At 43.9% G+C, this 9,467-nt stretch overlaps 1 protein-coding gene across 4 annotated transcripts in view; it reads left to right on the plus strand.

Annotated features, from left to right (window-relative positions):
* FLNA (filamin A) overlaps nt 1–3,845 on the plus strand; it is a 90,882-nt gene extending 87,037 nt beyond the window's left edge. For all 4 annotated transcript variants that reach the window (XM_081948551.1, XM_081948553.1, XM_081948552.1 and 1 more), the window contains 4 exons: nt 241–417; nt 1,115–1,333; nt 1,647–1,835; nt 3,031–3,845. In XM_081948551.1, coding sequence (XP_081804677.1) covers nt 241–417; nt 1,115–1,333; nt 1,647–1,835; nt 3,031–3,218 — 773 coding nt within the window. In that variant the 3' untranslated portion in view covers nt 3,219–3,845. The remainder of the gene's footprint in view (nt 1–240; nt 418–1,114; nt 1,334–1,646; nt 1,836–3,030) is intronic.
* Nucleotides 3,846–9,467: the final 5,622 nt, after the last annotated feature.

Genomic DNA, 9,467 nt, shown 5'->3' on the forward strand with positions numbered 1-9,467 from the left:
GGCAAAACTCACTTAACAAATGTTTCACTTAGCAACCTAAATTTTGGGCTCAATTATGGTTGTAACTCAAAGACTACCTGTATATTGTATGATTTTCACACGGAGAGTAGTGTTAACATCAGATTCAGAAGAGAGAGCAAAAAATTAGTTATCTGTCCTTTCATTTTCCTGTGTAAGGTAATCATTTTAAGATTCACGTCTCTTTAAGATGCTCATTTCTCCACCTTTGTGTTGCTACAGACAAGTATGCAGTGCGCTTCATTCCCCGTGAGAATGGCATCTACTCAGTTGATGTCAAGTTCAATGGAAGCCACATACCTGGCAGTCCCTTCAAGATTCGCGTTGGGGAAATAGGCCAAGCTGGAGACCCAGGAATGGTATCCGCCTATGGCCCTGGCTTGGAAGGTGGTGTGACAGGTAAAAAGGAACCTCGACTAAAGCCAAAGACTACTGTGAGATTTTGGTAAAAGCTACCTGTTCTGAAACACACACACACACACACCTCTCCCACGCCTGTGAATAAACCAGAAACAGGCTTGGCTGTTTGCCACTGTTTAATTACTGAGATAACTAATCCTTTGGCTGAGGGCCCAGACAACTCACGTTCAATAGAGCAGCTCTGCAGCAACTCAGATAATTCAAATGAAGCAACGCAGATAGTCCAAATGAACAGACACGGCTAGAATACAGAGATAGATTTTCTTAACTACTAATTCGAACGGTTGTTTCCTGCAAATGTCCCCTCCCAACGCCTCACCTATAATCTCTCTTGGGAGGGGCCAATCCACAACCACCTGTGCTTAGTCAACTTCTGTGAGTCTGCCTACGGAGTTGCTGCTTCCGTTTCTCAGCCCTTCTCAATCTAGCATCAGGAACAAACTGCCTTTGATCCTCCCCACTGCTCCATGCCTCAGGCGCCTCCTGGCGGCCAACCAGCCTCTCTTGTCCCTGTTCTGAATCTGAACCCTGCACAGGGTCCTCCATATCATCCAGGGCAGACTCATATGGTTCCTCGCTATCTGAGTCCATCAGCAGCTCAACCGGATCCTGCTGGGCCACAACAGCTACCTATCTGGTTTCATGTGTTCTTTGTCTCCCTCCCTCTGGTCTGTAGGAAACCCTGCTGAATTCATAGTCAACACTACAAACGCTGGGCCTGGGGCGCTGTCTGTCACTATTGATGGTCCCTCAAAGGTGAAGATGGACTGCCAAGAGTGCTCAGAGGGCTACAAAGTCATTTACACACCCATGGCACCTGGCAGCTACCTCATCTCCATCAAATTCGGTGGTCCATATCACATTGCTGGCAGTCCTTTCAAAGCTAAAATCACAGGTAAGCACACAATGGGAGAAAAAAAACTTGCCTGTGATCTTAATTTCTAATTTTATGTCTGTATTTTTCAATTTTTCCCCTCTTCACTGTTGAAGTCCCATCATCTCTAGAAGAAGCCCTCAACCATTTGAAGGGACATAGGCTGGGGAAACCGGTGACGTTTTGTAGAAATACAACTGGTGTCACCTTGCATTCTGCTAAAGCCTGGAGCTTTCATCTAAGAAGTGATGATGGAGAACAAATGGCACGTTGCCTTGACATGACTGGATGTGTTGTAATTCCCAAGGTTAACTTCCTCTCTTCTTCCTGGCAGGGGCCCGCCTCGTTCCCAGCCACAGCCTCCATGAGACTTCCTCGGTCTTCATGGATGGAGTAGCCAAACCTGATGGCGCAGCACCCAAATTTGCTTCAGATGCCAGCAAAGTGGTTGCCAAAGGGTTGGGCCTCAACAAGGGTTTTCTAGGCCAAAAGAACTCTTTCACAGTCGATTGCAGCAAAGCAGGTGGGTGTAAATGACTCTGTAGGGCGGGGAGGCTGCATAGAAAATCCCATACCTCCAGTCATCAGATATACTGATACTTTACAGCTTCTTAGAAAGCCACACCCCAATGGTATGGTTAGCTTTTGAGGGCTCAGTTGAGCAGTGACTAGGGACCTGGTGACTAGTTGGATTGATCTGTTCAAGGCTGCCTATTAATCTGAAATATCTAAATACATAGCTGGCCGCATCCTCCTTCAGACCTTCAGAGTAACAATGGATGAAAATCCAGATCATGTTCTGGATGTATTCCACCTTAGTAAAACTATATAGCAAGAAGAATTCTAGCTATCACACCCAACCCAAATACAAACATTTGCCACACTCCAAATGGGCATTGGGATTCATGTTCTTGAAAGGAAAAGATTGGAGAAACTTGCATCAGTCCTCCAGTGCTTTATTTCTTAATGCCTCAAATTAACATGCTGGTTCTGAACAGCAGAAGATGAAGCAGTTTCCATTGAGGGTCCTTCAGTAGAAACATTAGTCAAAACTAAAGCTATATTTAAACCACACATTTTGATGGGGGGGGGGGGGGGGGACAAAGTAGGGACATGCTCAAATTCTTGTGGCAAAGGTTAACTGCTGAACTCCTTCGATGTTGGAGTTAATCCCTCAGGACTCAGGCTGATTAATCATTTCCCTACTTTGTGATTGAAAAAGCCACTTAGGAAATTTTATTCAAAGATTGGGGAAGCAGTAGGAGACTCCAGTGTGCAACCAAGTTCATGGGCCATACAACAAAGCTAGCAGGACTGCTCCATCCTATGCATTCATCTGTGAACAGGGGCATCCAATTACATTTTAATATGCTTAAAAGGGAGGTCAATTCAAGTGTGATAATGTTGCACAATTGATGGAAAAGAAAGAAGAAAAATAAAGAAGTGGGGGGGGGAAATAACTCCTACATATTTTGGGGAGGAGAGGGAGGAAGGAAAGAAAGGAAGGAAGATTATTGTACTAGCTAGGCTATTATGTGATTGGGTTGATTTTGGCTTAATGGTTTGCGTGAACCTAGTTATTGTGATTTGTGAGACATAGTTTATTCATAACGTGTGAATCCAGGGAGATGCACCAAGCCAATTGTTTTAAACACTCTAATTAAGTGGGTGATCCACTCAGCCCAACCGTTACTAGTTCTCTCCTTCTTTCTCTCCAGGGAACAACATGTTGCTGGTGGGTGTACATGGCCCAAAGACCCCATGTGAGGAGATCGTGGTGAAGCACTTGGGCAACCGGTTGTACAACGTCACCTACCTGTTGAAGGACAGAGGCGACTACATCCTGGTGGTGAAATGGGGAGATGAGCACATCCCCGGCAGCCCCTTCCATATCTCCGTGCCTTAAAGCTCTTCCCTCTGCCTGAGTGTAACACTGCCCCTCCTGAACTCCCTTTGTAATGCTTCTGCCTCTTACTAATTGGCAGGGGTGATGCCAAAGAGGTTGGCTTATGGGGTGGGAGGGATGAGTGCGGGTGGGTTGCCCTCGGAAGGAAGAGATTCCTGTGGATCTGTTTACATGCAGCAATAATGATTTCCAACCATTTTTTCCCCTCCCGTGTCTTTCTTTCCTTGGCGGGAGGCTCGATTGATTTTCTCACCAGCATGCCAGCTTCATGCTCATGAACTGAACTTGTGCCCTCCCCCAGAGTTGCCAGAAAGGCCGCCTTCCCTACCGACAAAATATATGGCACATGGATACTGCCGGTGCATATTGTTGCCATCCACTGCTGGAGAAACCGCTGCTTCTCCTGGAGTGCAGACGGGCTGGTCTCTTTCGTCTCTTTGTCCTTTAATGGCTTGAGATGGAAGTTTTGTGGGCAATCAATAACTAGTGGCAGGAGCTGCTCCTTGCTTTGCCAGTTTATAGCCAAATCTTTGTTTAGTCCTTCCAAGATTTAAATTGTGGTTGTGCACAACTGCCAGAACCTTTTCTTTGATAAGGGAAGGGAATAAAAGTTCTGCTTCAAATGCCTGTTGGTGGTTTCTGACTGTTTTTCCCCCCTTTTCGTATTCTATGCCCTATTCAGCCATTGTCGGTTGAGATTCTGGGTTATGTCCAATGATCTCCTACTTAGTTCATTGAAATGGCTCACCCTCCTTGTTCAGATCAGCTGACCTTTGTAACCATCCATCATCTCTCAGTAGCTCCCCGGTTACAAGGGAAAGCTGATAGACAGTCTATATCAGAGAAGTCTCCTTGAATTTTACCAATCTTCTGAGGAGGTTCAGAGATTACTAGGAATCATAATTGTATTCTGAGCTGGAAATTGTTTTGAGATTTATCTGAGCAAAAAAGTAGGTACTGACTCTACTCTTGAATTTCCTAGGATTGTTCTGTCAGACTGAATTGAATTCTTGCAATCACATTTGCCCATCAAAACATATACCAGGTGTAGGCCTTTAACTGACCTAACAGAGAAAGTGTCATAGTAGACATTTATTCAAGTATGGAAGCTTGTCTTAGACTTATGTTCTGAGAAGATGTCTAGAATGTATTAAGTCTAAAGAACTGTCTTATTAAGGCAGCGGTTCTCAAATAGTGGGGCGCGCCCCCCTGGGGGGGCGCGAGGCTCCGTAAAGGGGGGCGCGAAGGCTCCCTTTCCATCTGGGTGCAACGGCGGCGAAGGCGTGGGCGAGGCATAATATATCCCGCCTGGAAGTGGCAGCACTTCGGACTGTGGATTTTCATTGGAGCCGCGGGCTGGAGCTGTGCAAGAAGCCTGCTCGGGCGGGGGTGGGAGGGAGGGAAGCATGGGACCGCCCGTCTTTGCCACCGCGTAGCTCGCCTCCCCGCCAGCAGCTCCACTGCCAGCATTCCGTCTGGAAGCGGAAGCGCAACAGCCGCTGTTGGGGAAGGGACAAAGGGGCGGTGGTCGCCCGATCTTGCCACCGCCACCCCTTCGCCCCTGGTAACGGCGACTGTTGTGCTGCTGCTTCCAGCTGGGATGCTGGAGGAGCTGCTGGCAGGGAGGGAGGGAAGAAGGGCAGAAGGAAGGTGGAAGGAAGGAAAGAAAAGCAGACACGCCGGAGGGAAAGAGGAAAGAAGGCAAGCAGGCAGGAAGGAGGCAGAAGGAAGGAGGGAAGAATGGAACTGGAAGGGAGGCAGGGAAGGAGGGAGGGAGAAAGGAAGGATAGGAGGATAGGGAAAGAGGAAAGAAGGCAGGCAGGCAGAAGGGAGGGAGGTGCAAGGAAGGAAGGAAGCATAGATAAGCAGGAGGGAAAGAAGGCAGGCAGGCAGGGGGAAAGAGGAAGGAGGGAACTGGAAGGGAGGCAGGAAGGAAGGGAAGGAGGAAGGGAGGGTGGAAGGAAGGATAGACAAGTAAGAGGGAAAGAGGAAAGAAAGCATGTGACTATGGTGGGAGACGAGGAAAGACCGGTGTGCTATGTTATGCAGAGGTGTACTTATTTATTTATTTATTTATTTATATTTGGTGCTTCTAGACCGCCCCCTCTCCCAAAAGGGACTCGGGGCGGTGTACAGTCCATAGAAAATATCACAAAATACAATAAAAAAGTTAAATATGTACAGTTTGGAGGAGGTTAAAATGCAATTAAAAGAACTGTACAAAGCTATATAAATACTTATAACAATTTTATAGACAAATGATACTATTTACAGTCGCGCGGGGGGGGGGCGAAATGTTTTCTTCTTCCTAGGGGGGGCATGACAGAAAATAATTGAGAAGCACTGTATTAAGGTAAGAAAATCCACATTGGATCAGAGAAGGAATCTAGCTAGGACTGGATTCACTTCCCCGAGCAATTAACCAGATGCCAGTGGGGAGTCCATATTCAGGAACAAATAACCCAGCAATTACCTGTTTCCTAGCAACTGGCATTTATAGGCAATTAGTTTATTGATACTGGAGGCAATAACCAACCATCATAAGTAGCCATGGCTAGTCTTACTCTTCATAATTAGTTGAGAGCCAGCATATTATAATGGTTAAGGTGTTGCATTCACATTGGGGAAACCAAGTTTCTAGTCCCTGCTCAGAAAGAGCAGCTGACTGGATGACTTTGAACCAGCCCAACTCACCTCACAGGGTGATTGGAGAGGAAAAAATGGGAGGAGGAAGAGTTATGTACTGCATGTCACCTTGAGCTTTAGAGCAAAAAAAGAAAAAAAGAGGGATATAAATTTAGCAAACTCTGCCTAGTAGACGAGAGGACAATACAGATTATGTTGGCTAGTTTTTTGCCACACTCATTTGGACTTATAAAATAGCAGGAGTGACTATGGTATATAATATTTCACCTTTATAATGTCATAATGGTTAAATGCAGAATCATGCAAACCCGACTTTTCCAAGAAGAAATGATGCATCTTTAATTTTGTTGTCAAGGCAACACGTGGAATGGCATCCGACTGTATTTGCTTCCTTTATACAGTAAAAAATTGAGTCCCCTCCTAGTTCTTGGCAAGCAGTGACTGTCAGCGTTCCAAATATCATGCAGAATTAAATCAGAGTCCAAGGCAGAGCTATCCTTAAAGTTCCAATTTAATAAGACAGACATGTTGGCACATCTGTGGAATCCCAAATCTAAAAGCTTCCTGGGATTCCACCCAGTTGAAAGTTCATGATCTTATCTCCACACCCATATATCCATCACATGGTCCAATCTTCTTCGGCCACGCTGGCATCTCCACCCAGCTGGTTCCGGTCAGGTGCAGAGGTGCGGAGACAAAAGATGACCTTGGGCTTCTAGAAAGGAATGACAACAACACATTCCACAATTCTACTCCTTTCTATTCCCCCTCCCAATTACTATACTAATGAAACAGCATAATGAAATAATAAGAGTGTGCGACAGGCCAAAGATCCTAAAAAGGAATATAACTGCAGGCCTGACAGACTCTTCCCTCCTCCTTTTTTTATTCTTTGCATGTTGTCAGTGATGCCTAATAGGCCTGAAAACTAATGTTTAAAGAGACCAATTGAGAGTTTCCTAAACAAATCTGTATGAATGGACAAGAACACTTTGCTTGGGCCAACTTGACTAATTGTCCATTGTTCCCGTTTCCACTGAAAAATATTTGGCATTCTTGGAGCCTTAGAAAGTTTTCAAGAGCTAGGGTTGTAATTACTCTTTTAAGTGATCCTTGCTTTAAAAAGAACACCCCTCGGGTGGAGCTGCAGCAATTAACTGGCTGCAGACGACTTCATAAAGTTATGTGGATAGACTACAATTCTGTGGAAGAGACTAAAGCAGGTGTCAAACTCACATCATCACGTAATATATCGGGACTCCCCCCCCCCAAACTGCGAGTTTCGCAGCCCTGGTCTAAAACTTCAGAAATGTAGTAGTTGGCAGAAAATGGAGTTTCTTAAGACCATGTCCATCTTTAGAAAAGCACATTTTAGAGCACTTACCTGCTGCAAAGAGTAGTTCTAGAAAGGGTGCGTCCAAACTCCCAGGGCTCTCCGTTTTAGGGCTAAATTTCGTTTTCTCAAAATAAGTGGATGGAGCTCAGGGTTTACCCAGGTACTCATAATGAGCAATGTCCCACAAGATAAAATGTTGGCATATCTGAATAAGCTACTTGGAAGTTATGATTATCTAAATGGCAGCGTTACTTATCCACTCCTGTTACACACTTCTTCAAGTTCTGAAACAACTACATTTACAAGACATCTGTTAAATTGCTACATCTACAAATGAGCAGATTGCAGAGTGGAAAAACTTTTGGAACAAAGCTCCAATCCTCAAGTGCTCCAGCCAATTCCAAACACAAACTATCCTTTGGGATGTTGCCTAAGTATTTGCCCAGTGGAACTTCCTCCTTCTTCCCATTCACTTGACTAATTGGACGGGAAAAAGATCCTGAATTGTGGCTACCCACTGGAGGCTAGCACTTCACTTTGACACTTTGAGCCTCAGAATGTCTGAGTGTCACTAGCTGGTTTCCATTCTTCACACATTGACAACTTTTATGTATAGTCAAGCCAATTCAAATTACAAGATTTACTACAAATACAGGTAGTCCTCGACTTACAACCATAATTGCTGGTGGAACCTCCACCTCTAACTGAGGTAGTCATTAAGTAAATCACGGTCGTTATATTGATGTTGCTTGTTGGAAGCCAGCTGAAAGATGCTGAGTGGCAATCATGTTGACCACAGGACACTGCAACCCTCATAAATGCATGTCAGTTACCAAATCCCAGATTTTTAATCTGATGAGATATTTTAACAATCATAAGTGTGAAGACAGATGATAAGCTTATCATCTTAACTAAACAATTGCTAAACAAATGATTGTAAGTCAAACTACCTGTATATTATAGATCTGGTGCAGGTTGCTGATGTAGAAATTAAAACTTCTCCCAGTTGTTCTTACTTGCATTAACTTGCAGTTGGGGACAAAAAAAGTAAAGAGAAAATCCAGAAAGCTTTGTTGTCATTCCATCATGGTATTGGATATTAATTTGGCTGGTTCCTTCCGCAAACAATTGGCTCAAGTAACCACATTTGGTTCCTACAATTCCAAAGTGGCACCAATTTTGCACTCCCCTCCCCCACCCCTGGTCACATGCAGAATATTAACCAGGCTTCCCGTTTTGTCAAAACTCCACATGGCAGCCACACATTAGTTAAATGGATAAGAGTATTCTATCGCTTTCATGGGGTCTTTATAAATGAGAGTCTAAATTAGATGTGATCATTTTTATATTAAAAGTGCAGTCCCCCCAAATGCCAGATGCTACTTTGATGAGAAGAGAGGCAAGATTATCATTTAAATCCTTCAAAACTATAAATAACCAGCTGAGTGGCATTGCTCATCTTTTTCTCATAAATTCTTTGCCGAAGGCAATAATAAGAATGGTACAGAATTAGGAAAATGACCTTGACGAAGATAAGCAGAGTGGTCTCAGATTCATTGAAATATGAGGAGGAGGAGGAAGGACCTGCCAGATTCTGCATATCGAGGCTCAATAAAAGTTCAGTAGTGTTACCTTTCTGTGAACTGGATGGATTTGCTGGTCTGGCCTATAGGACTTCAGCTTTGAAATCTAAAGTAAAACACTGATTTACATTTGGAAGAGACAAAAATTAAATGGCCACCTGACACCCAGAAGGCAGAATTATTATTATTATTATTATTATTATTATTATTATTATTATTATTATTATTATTATTATTATTATTATTATTATTTATTAAATTTATAAACCGCTCCCTCTCCCCGAAGGGACTCAGGGCGGTGTACAGACAAAGGTTAAAATACCATATACATAGAAAGACATCAGAACCCCGTAAAAACAAATTAAATAAAATCTGTACAATAATAATAAAAATTAAGACAACTTAAAAATCTACCCCAGGAATTTAAAATACTAGCCAGGAGGATTGAAGATTAAAACTATGATTGGGCCAGGCCAGCAAATCCATCCAGCCAGCTGGATGGTAGGATTGTAATGCAATGAGGCTTCTAGCCCAACATGAGCATTGCCAACTTTCATTTGTGAATACTACATGATTAGCCACTGTGATGGCACAACAGGGAAGCTGTAGGAACAAGCATGCTGACCCACATCACCTCCCACATCACCTCTCAAGCAATGTGAAATTGACCAGGATGCTTGTGGG

Source organism: Natrix helvetica (assembly GCF_964273705.1).
Source record: "Natrix helvetica genome assembly, chromosome: 1".
NCBI lineage: Eukaryota > Metazoa > Chordata > Lepidosauria > Squamata > Natricidae > Natrix > Natrix helvetica.